This window comes from Caretta caretta, chromosome 1 (assembly GCF_965140235.1).
Source record: "Caretta caretta isolate rCarCar2 chromosome 1, rCarCar1.hap1, whole genome shotgun sequence".
Classification (NCBI taxonomy): domain Eukaryota; kingdom Metazoa; phylum Chordata; order Testudines; family Cheloniidae; genus Caretta; species Caretta caretta.
The window spans coordinates 216,533,282-216,551,328 of NC_134206.1; the positions used below are offsets into that span (position 1 = coordinate 216,533,282).

At 42.8% G+C, this 18,047-nt stretch overlaps 1 protein-coding gene across 1 annotated transcript in view; it reads left to right on the forward strand.

The window, feature by feature from the left end:
- The first annotated feature begins 2,883 nt into the window (after positions 1 to 2,883).
- The window catches only part of LOC125623219 (ovostatin-like), a 47,937-nt gene continuing 32,773 nt past the window's right edge, over positions 2,884 to 18,047 (forward strand). The window contains exons 1-7 of the mRNA XM_075125040.1: positions 2,884 to 2,963; positions 5,275 to 5,458; positions 6,740 to 6,896; positions 9,229 to 9,281; positions 9,781 to 9,801; positions 13,568 to 13,736; positions 15,056 to 15,140. Of these exons, the coding sequence (XP_074981141.1) occupies positions 2,884 to 2,963; positions 5,275 to 5,458; positions 6,740 to 6,896; positions 9,229 to 9,281; positions 9,781 to 9,801; positions 13,568 to 13,736; positions 15,056 to 15,140 (749 nt within the window). The remainder of the gene's footprint in view (positions 2,964 to 5,274; positions 5,459 to 6,739; positions 6,897 to 9,228; positions 9,282 to 9,780; positions 9,802 to 13,567; positions 13,737 to 15,055; positions 15,141 to 18,047) is intronic.

An 18,047-nucleotide genomic window follows, 5' to 3' on the forward strand; every position in this document is an offset into this window, starting at 1 on the left:
TTTGCATTTCTATTCTGTCTGAAGATATCAGTCACGAAGGGCATTTGACACTTGTTCCTCAGCTCTACCCTTAGGTTCACCCATTAGAGTAACTATTAAATACAAGGGCCATTTTATGTCAGTAAACATATTTGCAACATCTTCAATCTCAGGGCCTTTTCTGGACCTCTGCATTTTAATATCAGGACAATACGTTTCATCCTTAGTGCTCCCTTTTTTGAGCCCAGTTTCCATATTTTCTTAATGACCCTAACATTGGGTTGATGAATTCTGATACATTTGGGAAGAGTCTTCCACAGTCAGTAGTTTAATATTGCCACCAAAGAACTCAAGCTTTTAAAAATTTTGGGGGACAGCTACATCCTGAATGTCTTGTCTTTTCTTTTTAAGGGATGGAACTGCCTCTGCATCTGTGTTATGCCCCCTCTCCCCACACCAAATCATCCTGGGTCTGGAAGAAAGCATACTTTTTCGTACTTCCTTTTTACCCCCATAGTTTTGTAGCCTTTTCAGTACTTCTCTGTGGTTTCTTACCCATTCCTCTGTATCTCTCCCTAGTATCGATAGACCGTCCACCTAACTGATGGCACCATTTAACCCTGGGCATGCCAGACCCATGTTTTCCATACCCATGCAGGTGCACTGGCAATGCAATGGGAAAACCTTTCTTACCGGAACATAAATCAGAGAGCAGAGTGGCCCTGAGTGTTGCCACCTTAGGCCACAGTGTAAGGTTCACAGACCTTCCTTCAGTGCTGGCAGCTGAAGAATGGTCAGTACCATCTCCCCTGGAGGGCACATCATCAGCACTCAACAGATACTGTAATAGTAAGACAATCTCCAAGAATGATCCCACTTAGGAAACTGGTGCAATGTGATGGGGGGGAGGGGAGTGAAGAGGAAAGTTTGGTCCTTTTTCAGACAAATGATGGTTTTTTTACTAATATATGTGGTGTCCAGGTATTGTGGTGATGGAAACATTTAGAAAATGCTCTAAACAAATTGGATAAAAAGAAGTTTAATGAAGGGACTTAAGCAGAGCACAGAAGTAAAAAAATGTGCATAATTGTTTCCCACTATTCCACAGTCTACGCTGGCTTCCAGTTTATTTCTGGGTGAAGCTGAATGAGTTGGTTTCTTTTCATCTACAAAACCCTCATTGGTTTGTATCTTGGCTACCTTAGAAACGCTCTCTCCCCATGTGATACTCTGGCAGTTGCAGTCAGCTGGGGAGCTTGAGCGAGGAACCCCCGTTCCCCCCAGTTATAAACTAGAGGGGGCTGGCTGCAGGGCATATTCAATGAGGGATCCTTTGCACTAGAATTTACTCTCCCCTTGGTCTGAGAGAGTCAAGATGTGCTGAACATTAGAGCCGGTTGGAAAATGGGGAAAATGTTCTGTGGGGAATTCTGATATTTTGAAGTTGGTTTTTGTTCTGAATTAAAATGAAAAGGCCAAATTTAGTAATTTCTTGAAGGGAAATTCTGAACAATTTCACTTTGGAAACATTGATAATGTCAAATAATTTTGTTTCAATGATGTCAAAATATTATAATATAAATTATATATAATACATTTAAAATTAACATTTAATTATACTATAAAAATTGAAACAAAATTAATTGAAGTGGTAACGTTAAAACAAAACATTTTATCTCATCAAAATGAGACACGAATATTATCAAACGAAATAAGAAAGTCAACAATTTGTTTTCACTTTTTCCCACTGAAAATTCTCAACATTGAATCATTTTGCAGGAATGAGTCAATCAAAACTGCATTTTCCAACAGAAAACTGTTGTGTTGAAATTTTTCCAACCAGTTTTATTGAATGTACTCTCAGGCTTCTCCCAGGAGGTTTTCCCAGAGGGTGTGGTTGGAAGAGGGTGTGACGCTGCCAAACCAGGTACCAGCTCATGCCAATGCCCTGGCCTCACTGAATGCTTGCAAATGCATAGCAGGGCAATTCACTTGTGTATTAGTCTAGATCAAAATTATGATTAAATGTATGAGAGTGTATTTTGTGTTTAATCTTCAAGAAAGCTAAAGGGATGTTACTTGTATTGTTTTCACTTTTCTGTATCCTATTATAATGTAATACCAAACATTTACTCCTGTAAATTAATAACCCATTGGATGAGAAAGAAGCCTTGTGGAATGCAAATGAAGAACTTGAACAACAAAGTGCTAATTTCAAAGCAGATGGTCATTGTGTGGGACGACTGGAGGTCAAACACTCTAAATTCATCTCTCACTCTCCATCAGAGGAAAAGCCCACATGGGTAGTGGCCCTGTCAGTTTGTTTTCAGTGAGAAGAAGCTATAAGTATGGATTCAGGGAAAGATCCTTCATCTCTGGACTGTTTGGACTCTTACAGGGAAGTGTACCAGATGCAAAGCAGAGATCCCCGGAAACACAGGCCATGGGCACTGGTGCATGTTGATCCCGCCTATTCTCTGACTGTGGCACATAATAGTTTAGACCCGATGGCTGTAATACTTTAGTGTCGTTTCATTTGTTGGGTTCAGTGTGTGGGTGCTGAGTTGTACTGGTGGCCTGTGATGTACAGAAGATCAGACTAGATGATCTGGTGCTCCTTTCTGACCTTAAACTCTATGAAACACCACGATTACAAACTCAGTTTGTAGGGCCTTAATAAGTAAGTAAATGAAGAGTTGCCTTTCTTTCATCCTTATGTGTTTGAACCTCTTTTTAAAAAAAAATAATGAAGGATGTTTGGGATTTTCTTCCCCTTCCTTGTTGAATTTAACCACACCCTTTGTGCATGTTATCATTATCATCCAACATTCCAGGCCTACGACACAGCAACGTTGTGGGAGCTTTGTGTCCTGATGGCGCACACAAGCACTTCAGCAATGATACATGTTAACAAGCTGGAGCATCAAGGAATCTTCAGCTGATGACAAGCCCTATTGCAGAGAAAATCAGAGAGGCAAGCACAAGTGAGACATTAAGAGAATCAGGAAGTGGCTTGGCCTGTAAAAATGAATTAATTGGCAACACTGGAACTCCCCTAAGCTACATTTATGAAGCAACACCTGAAAGGGTGTGAAGAAAGGCAGGACAGAGGGAAATTATTCTATGCAAATTTTTTTTTGGTCTTTTCATTGGAATATGAGTGAGGAGGAGGAAACAGCCGTGGGCATTTAAAAAGCCAGAAGATATGCTCTGTGAGAGAGGTTCCACCTTCAACTTTCCCTTTTCATCTCCGTGGACGACAATGTGGTCAAAGATTTTTCTGAGTGTTCTTGTCTTTCATTTGACTTCGGCAAAATCTTATGGGCCGTAAGAGATCACATATTTGCTTTTACTGTATAATATTGCATTATTTTTCCATCATTTAATTTGTACTGGGGGCATTGTTGTATGATGCACTAAGACTTTTGTTTCTGGAAATTTGGGTTCAGATTGCAGTTAAAGGTGTGGCTGAAATGAATTTGGTGGATGTTTCAGTGTAGAGTGAATCTCTCTCATTTTCACAAAATTGGTATGAAATGTGATTTGTTTAGTAGAGATCCAGGACTAATAACAGGCACTAATGCAGATGAGGATTGAGGTGCAGCAGCAGAAATGAGGAGGCGGCCTAGGACTAGATAAGCAGACAGTGCTGATGGTCAGGAGTAAGGTGTATTGGCAAGACTGGGTGAGTGGTAGGACTGGAATAGCAAGGGGCACTGTAGGGGCCTCTCAGAGCTGTGCTGGAGTCTGGTGGTATCATGTGTTGCTTATGCAGCACCATAACAGTGCTCAGGGTTTTACAGAAATAGAAGACTTGGGGTAAAAATTTAAAAATCACTTCAGTGATTTAGGAGTCTAAGTTTCATTTTCCTGAGGGACGTATGGGTATAACACCCTATGAATGTTCATGGGACTTGGGCTCCTAAGCACTTAAGCATTTTTGAAAATTTTACTCCTGGTCTGTTCTCTGAGGATTGTGCAATCTAAGCCAAGCAAGATCAGTTAAAGATGAAAACAATAAAAGAAGTGGGAGGGAAGGGTGGGGCCAGGATTACAACAAAAATATGATGTGATTCATTTTAGGTTGCATGTCCAGTTTCTCAGTTCTGACTTTTATTTTAACGAAAGAACCAGGGGAGCAGGGGGAAGGCTAGCAGCAGAAGCCTAACCAAACAGAGGAGGGGCTTGGAGGGTGAGAGTGAGGATGCCCTGGGAGTGGGAGCCTGTTCTAACCATAACAGGCAGCATTTTTAAAAAAGGCATAATGGCAGGAGACAAAGGGAGCAACAAAGTGAGAGGGGTGGGAAGAGGATAGAGTGATAGAAACAAAAGCTGAGTTGGGTAGTCTCTCCTCCTGGAATAATCAAGTGTTGCATGCCAAGACTGAAGTGCATTTCCTGTGTATTATGGCAAATAAGTTGTGACATTTCAGTTCCTTTCTTGATGGAAATGTGCCCAGATCTACCACCACAATTAGCATTAACTGGTACTTTTGTCAATAGTCTCAGAAAATAAGCTCATGGCTGACTAGGCCACAGAAACAGAATTCTCTACTTGGGGATGGTCTGGTGGTTAGGGCACTAGTTGGGGACATGGGTTCATTTCCTTGCTCTACCACAGATTTCCTGTGTGACCTTGGGCAAGTAATTTACCTTCCCTGTGATTCAGTTCCTCATTTGTAAAAATGGGGATAACAGCACTTCCTTCTCTCACAGAGGTATATACATCCATTAGACAACATGAGACGCTCAGATACTATGGTGATGAGGGCCCGATAAGTATGATACATACCACCCCTCACGCTTGTCCCTCCAGTTCAAGTTTGAGGTGAGGGGGTGTGGAGAATCATCTAATAGTGGAATAGCTTGAGGGACAACACACTGTGCTCACTTAGGGCCTGATCCAAAGCCTATTAAACTGGAGTCTTTCCGCTGATTTCAACAAGCTTTTGATCAGGATTCCCAGTAGCCACTTAGAGCTAGTCTACACTGGCAACGTTAAAGCACTGCCACGGCAGCACTTTAATGTGGCTTGTGTAGTCAGGTCAGAGCGCTGGGAGAGAGCTCTCCTAGCACTCTTTAAAAAAAAAAAGAACCTCTCCACGAGGGGCGTAGCTACCAGCGCTGGAGACTTCCTGCGCTCAACGGTGTGTTTTTTCACACCCTTGAGCGAGGAAGTTGCAGTGCTGTAAATTGCGAATGTAGACAAGCCCTAAGTTTTTCTCCAAATGTATTTTGTTGTGCGTCCTGTCCTTTCTGCTGACTGACCTGGCTGTTTGGCTTTGTTTATCTGTAGTCAGTATGTCCTGGTGGTCCCTTCGGTGCTGCAGAGCATCTCTCCACAGAGCCTGTGTGTACAGCTCTACAACCTCAGTGAGCCACTGTCCCTGAATGTTCACTTGAACTATCATGACATCAAGACCACGCTATTTGAGGAATCTGTGACGGAAAAAAATTTCTTCCAGTGCAGAGAGTTCAAGGTATTTCATATTTTAATTCAACTAAAGAGAGACAAAGGGGGACACATCCCTCCTGTGGTCCAAACAGATCCTACTCTTGAAGAACAAGAGGAGAAAGGCTCAAGGAGAATGGGGATGGGAAATGAAAAACAAGACACAAGGTATGTCTACACTGGAGCTGGGGGCGTACATTGCAGCTCAAGGAGACATACACTAGTTCTGATCAAGCTAACACACTCAAAATAGAAGTGTAGCCACAGCGGCACAAGTCACAGGAGGGTATAGCAGCCCAGAGCACAATCTTGTCTGAACTCCCAGGTATATACTCAGGTGGCTAGCCCCTCCTGCTGTTCATGCAGCTGCAGCTAAACGGCTATTTTTAGCATGCTAGAGCTGGAAGTTATACCTCCAGTCTCAGTGTAGATGTACGCAAAGAGACTGCAGGGAAAGGAAAAAAGAGATTAGAAAACGAGTCTGAAGAAGAAAAAAAAAATCTATCAGAGTGTGTGGGGAGAAGGGGAGAGAGAGATCAGGGAGTGTGTCAGGGAAAGACATTTGACTTTCACCCCAGGGTGTAGGTGGATTTGACTCGATCTAGCTCATAACCCAGTTGGAACACAGAAGTCTCCTTTCTCATTACAGTGCAGGGCCAAAAGCCACAGAAGAGCCCATAGTTAGGTGATCCCATACGCAGCAGGAGAAGCACTTTAGAACTTGCTAATAGCCTGACAGCCCTGCACATCAATAGGGTCAATACACAGTAGTCCTGAGAGATTAGGAAACATTTATGCTAGCTGTTCTGTGTGTGGATTTGAACTGTGTGTGGAGTCCACAGCCTGGGGATAAAACTAGTGCCAATCTATAGCGTAGACTGTAAGGGGACATAGAGCTGGAGGTGTGATTTCCAGCTTCACTAAACACACACACACTAGCTTTGATTGAGTTAGCACACTAAAAAACAGCGGTGAGGCTGCAATGGCACAGGCAACAGCTTGGACTAGCTGCCTGAGTACAATCCCAGCTGAGATTCTCGGTCACCCACTGCTAGTATTGCTGTGGCTACGTTATTTTTATTATAATAGCTCAATCAAAGCTAGTGTGTGTGTATATGTTTGCCAGAGCTGGAAATTACACCTCCAACTGCAGTGTAGACATACTCTTAGAACTTGTTTTGTTGGCAGACAGACAATCTATCACCAGACTCAGCATGATTCACTTAGGGGTCATCACCCTCACTTGGGAACCCATCACATAGACGGACCCTAAAACACTTTCTGTCTTCGTTTTTTTGTTCCCTCCCAGGCTCCTCTTGCCACCTCTGACCCTTTGGCTTTCATCACTTTCTCTGCCAGAGGCCACACAGTCCACCTGTCAGAGAAAAGGTCGGTGGCAATTCAGAACTTGGACAGCATTGTCTTCATCCAGACGGACAAACCCATTTACAAACCTGGACAGACAGGTGAATGGGGGGGGGTGGTATGAGTTAATTATTGAACTGGGAGTGTGGATGTCAGGGGGCAGGGAGGTTAGGATGGAGTCTCATTGCTAAGAAGGAGAAGAACTGGAGCAGGATGTCCATAATCAGTCCCTGAGGTGGTCTCTGGCTGCAGCCCCAGGTAGGGATCATCAAAAGACAGCAGGGAAAGTAGCTTATTCATAGAATTTTAATGCATAAATAGCATTTATATGTTCCTAATTGAATGAATTTCCTCAGAGATCTTACGGCTTTCTGGATTTACAGAAATCCATCACTTCAGGAATATCCAGATCTTTTGTTGTTTATGCTTATCTGAGTCTGAGATTCGGATTCAGTCATCATTTCTACAGGGCGTACAATACAAAAAATAAAGAATAAAGACAGTGAGATGTGTCCAGAAGAGAAAATCAATTCTTCTTCCTACTCTGTGGTTTCTATCATTGAACACATGACTGGGTTTTCTTCTACTCTTTTCTTTTGGGGAATGCTCTGATGAAGAGGTGAGTCTTGGAGCATGACCTGAAGACAGCAAGCAGTGATGGATAGGTTTTTCCTGATTCATTTAGGACAGTGATACCGAGCTGTGTTGGTGCTGGAGAGGAAGGATGGTCTACTGGTTAGAGTGCTAGTCCTGGATTTGTGACATGCAGGTTCAGCTCCCTGCCCTACAACAGACCTCCTGTGTGACCTTGGGCAAGTCACTCAGTCTATCTGTGCCTCAGTTTCCCATCAACGGGGATAACAGCACTGCCCTATCTCACAGGGGTGTTGTGAGGATGAATACATTAAAGATTGTAAGGTGCTCTACTACTATGGTGATTGGGGCCATATAAGTTCCTAAGATAGAGAGGGCCCTGCCAGTCCTTCTACATTTCTACCTGGGCTATTCTCATGGTGATGAAGTCGCTCCCCTCTTTTCGGATGCTTCATATTTTCTGGAAAATACCTTTGGAGCAGAAACCTGTGGTGCTTCTTAATACAAGCAACATTTGTTTTGTTAGTTTGGAATAACCTCGTTCAGCCATATTTGAAATATCCAAGCATGATTAACTGCCAAGCAGTGTTCTACTCACCACAGGATGGCGCCTCCTCCTGGCCATTCTGGGGATTAGCTCTGCACAGCTGATACCCCTTCCTGCAGTTGCACTTCATCTCTTCTCTCTCTGTCTGCAGCCTCTCTCTGCCTCCAGGAGCAGCTGTTGCCTCTTTGTGACTTGGCTCTCCCTTTCCAGGGTATCAAAGTCTCTTTTTACCAACAGGCTTGGGCAGTCTTCCCATTCCCTGCCCAGCCAGTGCCACTTCCACAGTGGCTGGTAGGGGATCCCAGGTCTGTGCTGTACTCCGGATTCCAGCTCAGGGACCCTCTAATCAGCAGCTCAGGTCTGTTCCCTCCTGGACCTTGCTGGCTCTTTCCCTGAGCCTTTCCTACCTGTCTGGCTTCCACCCCCTCTGGGTTTGCCACCCTCCCAAGCTCTCTCCTCTCAGGATCTAACTGTAGGTTACCTGCCTCTGTAGCCTCCAGACACACCTCCCTTCTCACAGGGTGTGACTGAAGCTTACTTCCCTGCAGCCCCTTTCTGCCATCAACTCCCAGGCTTTATAGAAGCCTTGTCTGTTTTCTCACAGATGAACTTCCTCCTAATTAGCTCCCTCCACACAGCCTGAATCTCCCTTGTTTGCTGCTTGATTGGCTGATTGGGCCTGCCTGGCCTAATTCAGCCCTCTCAGAGTCAGTGTGCGGAGTACACCCCATCACACTAAGTACAGTTAATTTGTGATTTTATTTAAATGAAAGGGTTTTAATTGTTGTTGTACATGACAATAAAACATGTAGCAAATAAAATGATGCATGATAAACAGTTTGAATAGTCCACATTTGATTTAGGGTGGGAAAGTCAATTATTCTCTCTTCTTCCAAACTTCGAATAATTTTATCTTTAGATTTATCTTTCCACTGCCCCAAGATTTAAGTTCAGGAAGTTCAATAAATAATATGTGGGCTAAAATTACCCCTGGTATAATGGAGTAGAAGCTGAGAGATGATATGACCATGTGTGTTTACTTTTTAGATATATTTGACCCAAGCTGATACATGGAGGAAATACTTTAGTTGATTTTTTTTCACCAGTTAAAAAATAACATTCAAATACTTTTTGCTTCTCCAATAACTCAAAAGGCTTCTCTTTAACACTTCAAACTTTCCTTCAATGATTTGTCTGAAGAAACTTAGTTTCAAAACATATATTAGAAAATGGTATTCTGCTGCTAACGTTGTTCATTTTTTTTCTTTCCCCATCACCTCCTTTCTTTTCAGTGATGTTCCGAGTTGTCTCTTTGGATAACAGTTTCAAACCTGTCCAGGAGATGGTGAGTGTGACTGGGAGTCAATATTTTTCAAGGACCTGTTATAGATTCACTTAATCAGCCACTATCTGACCTTTATATCGGGAAAACAGGCTGAGTAGATCTCCTGATGTCTCTCTAGCGAATATACTCCTTGAATTCACATCACTAGTCACTGACCCACCTTTGTATGGGGGAAAGGGCCTGGGACATCCCTAGAGAACGCAGATCTGAAGGGGAGAGTCACCTCACCACTCCCCATATCAAGAGACTGTGGAAATCTGTAAATATTTTAGACTGTCATCTTCACAGACAGGTGACATTAGGGTTGTAACCTTAACCCACTGAACTTCTGGTCACAAGTTGAGATAGGCCTGAACGAAAACCTTGTGCCTTTTCTCCAAACTTGTGCACCCAGAAAACGAGCAGCCAGAGTCTTGCCTTATCATCCAGTTTATTTCTAAATCAGTAACTAATTTCCTTGAATTCTAACCGGTTTTTTTTTGCCCTTTATCTTTTTCAGTATCCCCTGATCATCCTTCAGGTAAGAGGTGCATCGTACCATAAACCATGACTTATTTCGAAGGACAGAGTTCTCTCAGCTTCCAGAATTGGAGTGTTTGCTTGAGAAATTGTCACCCTGAAAGCAAATACTCCCCAGTGCAGATGGAACCCATGCAGAATGTGTTGAGAATGAGTGTCAGGCACTGAGCATTGCAAGAAATTGTCAATAAAGGGTCCCAGGAAGGGAAGAAAAACCAATCCCCCTCCATAGGTGCATGAGTACTTACCATGTACACAATGCTTCCTGAATAAGCTAGGCCCCTCTATGGTTTTCTTTTATACAAGACAATCTGATTAGAAACAAAGAAAGGAGCAGGGTTTTTCATTTATATGATTGTGTATCAGCTTCCTCAGTATTATAGGGAGGAGCCCTGGTTATAGGAGATGACTGTGAGTCAGGAAGTCTAGATTCTTTTCCCACCTCTGCCACAGACTCTCTGTGTAACCTTGGACTGAACACCGGTGGCTCAGTATTCCCATCTGTAAAGTAGGGACAATAATAATTGTCTCCTGGGGTTATTTTGAGACTAAATTTCATTAGTGTTGTAAGGCATTTTGAGATCCCCAGACGGATGGTGCTCTAGGAGTACAAAATATAATAATAATAATAATAATAATGAATATATTGTTCCACACACTCTGTTATGTTATATAGGAAATAACAACAGAGGGCTAGATCATTCTTAAAGATTTAGAGTGTAAACTACAATAGCAAAAACCCATGTATTATTTATTTTTAAAACATAGATACTTATTGTAAACTACAGCATTTAAATCCAACACCTATGTCCCCACCTCTCCTCACTGACCGTTAGGATGGGTGTCGTTTTCTGTGCTTTCACAGCCAGGAGTACCTCTCCTCAAAAAGGGATTTCCCAGAGCGATGTTAGCATCTAAGTTATATTGACTCTAATGGCAGTGGACTAGAGCAGGGTTGAGTAAATGCCAAGTGACTTTCAAACACTAGAGGGAGCCACAGGGAAGGAGTCCACAGAACTAAGGAGCGTAACACACATGGTAGTTGTGAGGGGGCTTGAATAAAGAATCCAGTTTAAATTTACCTCAGTCAGACTACAGCAGACTGGCTGATGTGATGACATCACTCCCAAGCTTACCATGTATGTATAGGAGTTGTCTTTCCCTGTAAGATCATGTCCTAGAAAGGGCAAATGCAGATAATACATAGCTCTTATACAGTGCTTTTCAACTGTGTATTTCAAAGTACTTTACAGAGGAGGTCTGTGTTAATATCCCCATTGTACAGATATGGAAACAGGCACTGAGCAGTGAAGTGATTGCACAAGGCCACCCAGCATGCCAGTGGCAGGGCTGGGAATAAAATCCAGATCTTCTGAGTCCCAGTCCTGTGTTGTTTCATGTAGATTGGCAGCTTGTGTATCTGATATCCAGTGTAGCCTAATCTGAGGGTAGTTTAGTCCACACACAGTCTCATCCTAGGAAGCAACAGGGGTTCAGAGCACTCAGCATCTATAAGACTGAGTCCTTAGTCACATCCTATATGTTAAACCATCCCCCACACCCCAGATAGGACCAAGTGTAATAAAAAAAATCCCCCATGCTAACAGATAATGAGGAACGGATCATAGAACAAAAAAAAAAAAAGGTAGCTTAGATACAAGTAATTATGACTTGATCCAATTTATAATGTGCAAGCAGAATAAAGTCTAGACCAGAAATAGGTATACTTAGTGCTTTAATAGGGCCAATTTCACAAAACTGAAAACAATTATGAACCAAATCATAATTTGGGAGAAAGTATTTAATAGAAAAATGTGAATGATAAGTGGGAATAATTTAACACCTTACTAGATGCCCCAAAATCCACAATTGAAGAAGAAGATCATGCTGGTTAAAAAGCTGACCTGATTTAGAAGAGAGAAATGGCCAAAAGAGTAAAGGACAATAAAAAGGAATTTTTAAAATATATTGGGCACAAAAAGAATCCTCACAATCGTATTGGTCCATTACTAGATGGAAATGATATAATTATCAATAATAATGCAGAAAAGATGGAAATGTTCAATAAATATTTCTGTTCCATATTTGGGGAAAAAAGAGATGTTACAAGTCTCATTGTATGACACCACTTTTTCCATTCGACTAATATTTCTTGAGGATGTTAAACAGAAGCTATAAAGTTAGACATTTTTAAATCAGCAGGTCCAGATAACTTGTATTGAAGAGTTTTAAAAGAACTGGCTGAGGATCTTGCTGGACTGTTAATGTCTTGGAGCACTGGTGAAGTTCCAGAAGACTGGAAGAAAGCTAATGTTCCAATTTTTACAAAGGGTAAAAAGGACAACCTGGATTATTATAGGCCTGTCAGGCTGACATCAATCCCAAACAAGATTATGTTAGGGATTAATTGAATCCTTGCTGTTAAGGGATTCGATTAAGAAACAATTCAAGGAGGTTAGTAAAATTAATGCAAATCAACATGGGTTTATGGATTATAGATTCTGTCAAACTAACTTGATATTTTTTGATGAGATTAAAAGTTTGGTTTATAAAGGTAATACTGTTGATGTAATATACTTAGAATTCTTTAAGTTGTTTGACTTGGTACCACATACTATTTTTATTATAAAACTAGAGCAAAACAAAACTAACATGGCACACATTAAATGTATTAAAAACTGGCTAACTGATAGGTCTCAAAATGTAATTGTAAATAGGGAATCGACATCTAGCAGGTATGATTCCAATGACATGGAAGACAGCATAATATCATCACTGATAAAGTTTGCAAATGACGCAAAAATTGGGGGAGTGGTAAATAATGAAGACTACAGGTCACTGAATTGGAGCAATCATGATCACTTGATAAACTGGGCACAAGCAAACAATATGTGTTTTAATACAGCTAAAGTTAAATATATATGTCTAGGATCAAAGAATGTATGTCATACTTGCAGGACAGGGGACTCTGTCCTGGGAAGCAATGACTCTGATAAAGATTTGGAGATCGTGGTGGATAATCAGCTGAACATGAGTTTCCAGTGTGATGCTGTGGCAGTAGAGCTAATGCAATCCAAGGATGCATAAACAGAGGAATCTCCAGTAGGAGTAGAGAGATTATTTTATCTCTGTATTTGGCACTGGTATGACCACCGCTGGAATACTCTGTTCAGTTCTGGTGCCCACAATTTGGGGAAGGAGGTTAGTAACTGGAGAAAGTTCAAAGAAGAGCATCTAGAATGATTAGAGGATTAGAAATCCTGTCTTTTAGTGTTAGATTCAAGGAGCTCAACCTATTTATCTTAACAAAGAGAAGGTTCAGAGGTGAGTTGATTACAGTCTATAAATATCAACACAGGGAACAAATATTTAATAATGGGCTCTTCAATCTAGCAGACAAAAGGTATAACATGATCCAATGGCTGGAAGCTGAAGCTAGATAAATTCAGACTGTAAATAACGTGTAAATTTTTAATCATGTGAGTAATTAATTGTTTGGTCAACTTACCAAGGACCATGGCAGATTCTCCATCACTGGCAATTTTAAAATCAGGATTTGATGTTTTTGTAAAAGATCTGCTCTGGGGAGAATTTTGGGTAAATTCTATGGCCTGCGTTATACAGGAGCTCAGACTAGATGATTACAATGGTCCCTTCCAGCCTTGGAATCTGTGAATCTATGAAATGTAAAGGAAGGAAGAAAAAAAGTGGGAGGGCCTTGAAGAAGATGATAAAAGCATCTGTATTTATCTCCCCACACCTACTAGGATCCCCAGGGCAATCGGATCTTTCAGTGGCTGGATGTAACATCCAATAATGCCATTGTCCAGCTCTCATTCCCGTTAATCCAAGAGCCAATCCTGGGGAGTTATGACATCATCGTCGAGAAGATGTCAGGTGACAAAACGTATCATTGGTTCACTGTGGAGGAATATGGTAAGCACCTGCAGTAGATCTAATCTGCATTAGTTAATTATGTCTTATATGGCCAAGTCCCACAGCCTGAGTCTGTGACGGGCTGTTTGTCTAACACAGGCATGAGGACGTGCAGACCTTATACACTGTATAACATGATTTTTCTTATTGAACTCACTGGTTAAGACAGGTAAGCCAAGGCATGGAAGCAGGGAGGAGAGACTGAGGCCAATGGGGAGATGGATAAATAGTGGGTATCATGATAGATACTAAGGAATGTGGCCTACTGATCAGAGCAGAAGGCCGGGAGTCAGAAGTCTGGGTTCTTTTTCTGGCTTTGTCACTAAGTTGCTGTGTAACTTTGGTTAAGTCATGTCACCTCTTTGTGCCCCAGTTTCTCCATCTGTACAATGGGAAATAATATTAAGTTAAACCTCATATGACCGGGTGAGATTGATATTGCGTGTAAGGCATATACTGTGCTCTAGAAGTCTAAAGCTATTATTCAATAGAATATATTATATTATTATTATTTAATAGAATGATATCTGGCAGCTGTGGTGGACTGCAGAGTAAACAGTGTGGAAGGATACTATGGGCAGATAGAAAAATAAAAGCTACCAATGCCTGATGATCTGTCTAGTATCTGTCATTTTACATATGGAACAACTCCCTTGATTTGTTTTCTTCTTATGAATTTGCCATCCCTCATCTTGTCACTGGGACTTTCACCTGTCTCCTGTGAGCTCGTTGGGTAGGACTTTGACAATCTCAAGCTTCCTGTGTTAGCAGGGAAAGCTCCTTTCCCACCCCCTCCTTCAGAAAACCCTGTTTCCAACCAACTGAGATGTCCACTTCCCTTGGGACACTGTACTCCTAACCTTCCTAATGGAGTAGTGCAGGCTAGTGGATCAGCACTGCCCTGGAAACCAGGAAATGTTGGTTCTATTCTCAGGTCTGCCACTGTCCTGCTGGGTGACCTTGGGCAAGTCACTTTAATCTTTCTGTGCCTCAGTTTCCATACCTGTAAAATGAGGATTGTGACACTGACCTCCTTTGTTAAGTGTTTGGAGATCTATAGATGAATATGCTGTATGAGTATTATAATAATACAGCTCCTTGTAAAGAAGAATTTTCATACTATTAAACCTAAATTTTCCTTTTCTAAAAACATCATTCCCTTACTCTTAGTTATACCTGTCTGTATCCCTCTAAACAATTAATCTCTCTTTTTGGTGTTCATACCCCTCAAATGCTGATGCAGTTAGGTTTCTCTGTTTCTTCTTCCCCCCTCACAACTAAGATGTCACTTAGCAATGATATTTACCTCGCATTTGCAGTGTTGCCAAAGTTTGAAGTGACGATCAATGCACCAAAGAGGATCTCTTTCTTGGATCAAGAACTCAAAGTGAATGTTTGTGCTGTGTGAGTATCAAGCGGGAAAGAGTGTAAATTCATACAAGCAGCAATGTCTTGTGGATGGAGCACAAGACTGGGAGACAGGAACTCTTGAATTCTAATCCTGACCCTGCTAATGATTCACTTTGTGACCTACAGCAAGCTACTTAACCCCTGCATCTGACTTTCAATCTCTGTAACATGATCATAATATTCACCTGCATTATGCAGCTGGGGCTGTGAGGATAATGTTTGCCCAGTAGTTTGAAGACACAAAACAATATAGACATACTAGGTATTGTTTTTTTATCACTATAGAGACATAGGAAGGGGAGAGAAAGGAAAGAAAGAGGGTAGGAGAGGTACATAGGTTAATAAATTAGGATGTCTAGCATTAAGGTCCCTGTGTACTTCACTGTCACAGATCCACAGGATCTGTGCTACACCCCATTTTTAAACAGTCTCTTGGAGGAACCCTTTCAGTGTGCACTCTTCCTTCAGGAGAGGCCCTGCCGCCTCACAACCTCCGAGACTGAGCCTCTGGGCTCCAGCACTCCTGCTTCACACCATGAGCTCTGCCCAAAGAGTCCAATTGAGACAGACTCCTAGTCAGAGATCTATACGCTCCAAAGACCAGTGCACCTCAGCAAGTATCTGCAGTGACACCAGACAGCCTTTTCAACACAGAGTAGGTTTTATTAGGCAACTGGGACAGAGTATCAGAATTCTTTATGTTGGTACAAAGAAATGAAAGCTCAGGCTATATCTACACTAAAGACCTTACAGCAACACAGCTGGACCAATGCAGCTGCGCTGCTGTACGATCTCCCGTGTAGCCTCTCCATGCTGAGAGGAGAGAGCTCTCCCGCCGGTATAATTAAACCACTCCCAACGAGCGGTGATAGCTATGTTGGCAGGAGAGTGTCTCCTGCTGATGTAGTGCTGTCCACACCGGTGCTTATGTTGGTAAAACTTATATCACTTATAGGTGTGTTTTTCACACCCCTGCGTGACATAGGTTTTACCAACAAAAGTGCTAATGCAGACATAGCCTAAGACATAGTCCGTCTGGCCAAGCCAGTCAATTAGCTAGCCAAGCTGCTGTGGAATCCATTTCTGGCTTTGGCTTTCTGTGCCTTTCCCAGGTGAGAGCAGCCCAGCCTCTCCCCAAAATCAAGTCTTTATCCCCTGCCTGTCACCTCTCAGTCCTTTGTTCTGGAGCTGGCAAGCTGGCCTCTGCTCAGCTTCCCTGCTGCGAGATGTTGGGCGGGGGTGGGGGAGTGGAGGGGGAACCTCTTTCCTCTTGTTCTTTGATTGCTAGGTGTTGATGTTCTGGAGGGGTAGCCATGTTAGTCTGTATCAGCAAAAACAATGAGGAGTCCTTGTGGCACCTTAGAGACTTACAAATTTTGGGGGGCATACGCTTTCATGGGCTAAACCCACTTCATCAGATGCATGGAGTGAAAAATACAGTAAGCAGTATAAATATTACAGCACATGAAAAGATGGGAGTTGCCTTACCAAGTGGGGGGTCAGTGCTAACGAGGCCAATTCAGTTAAGGTGGAAGTGGCCTATTCTCAACAGTTGACAAGAAGGGGTGAATATCAAAAGAGGGAAAATTACTTTTGTAGTGCTAACGAGGCCAATGCAATCAAGGTGGCCCATTTCCAGTAGTTGACAAGAAGGTGTGAGTATCAGCAGAGGGAAAATTACTTTTTGTAATGACTCCTTCCACTCCCAGTCTTTATTCAGGCCTAATTTGATGGCGTCCAGTTTGCAAATTAATTCCAGTTCTGCAGTTTCTCTTTGAAGTCTGTTTTTGAAGTTTTTTTGTTGAAGAATTACCACTTTTAAGTCTGTTAATGAGTGTCCAGGGAGATTGAAGTGTTCTGGAGGTTTCCATTGTCTTCTCCGATTTCCCATTGATATGGGTCAGTCTCTGCCAGTCCTTTAATGACCCATACGGTTCATACCAGATGGCTAAGTGACATGCACCTCATGTTTCATGCACTGCTACAAGAATAGATTTAACCGTTTAGCCCTCACTGGGTAGCAAGGCCATGTACAGGGGGAAACTATGGCACACATGGGATTAATAATAAGGTATTACAGAAAATTCCCATTTCATCACTTGCAGGGCCAAGGGAAAAGTGTCATGCAACCCTGTGTAATAGGGCTTAATAGGCACCTTCATGGGACATATCTTGTCCTGTGTAGGGTTGCCAGGCATCCGGTTTTCGACCGGAATGCCTGGTCGAAAAGGGACCCTGGTGGCTCCAGTCAGCACCACTGACTGGTCTGTCAAAGTCTGGTCAGCAGTGCAGTGGGGCTACGGCAGGCTTCCTGCCTGCCCTGGCTCTGTGCAGCTCCCAGAAGCAGCCAGCATGTGCAGGGGTGATCAGGGAAGCTCTGCTCGTGCACCGCCCTGAGTGCCGCCCCTGCAGCTCCCATTGTCTGGGAACCCTGGCCAATGGGAGCTGCGGGGGGTAGTGCCTGCAGGCACAGGCAGCACACAGAGCCACCTGGCCACCCCCTACTTCACCCTGAACCCCTCATTTCTAGCCCCACCCTGGAGCCCTCACCCCATCCCACACCCCAACCCCCTGCCCCAGCCCAGGGGAAGTGAGTGAGGGTAGGGGAGAGCACGTGACGGAGGGAGGACGGATGGAGTGAGTGCGGGCGGGGCCTCAGAGAAGGGGCAGGGCAGCGCGAGGCAGGGGTATTCGGTTTTGTGCAATTAGAAAATTGGCAACCCTAGTCCTGTGTAAGGCAATAATTTCCATGAGAAGCAGGGAATGAGGAGGGAAAGATGTCTGAAGCCTGGGTCCAGCAGAACTAGCCTTATCTGGATTTTAGCTTTTAGTCCATAATCTGTTACAGCCTATACTGGTTTCCTGACAGCCCTGGCAACTGTGGTCTTGTGAGCTGATTCA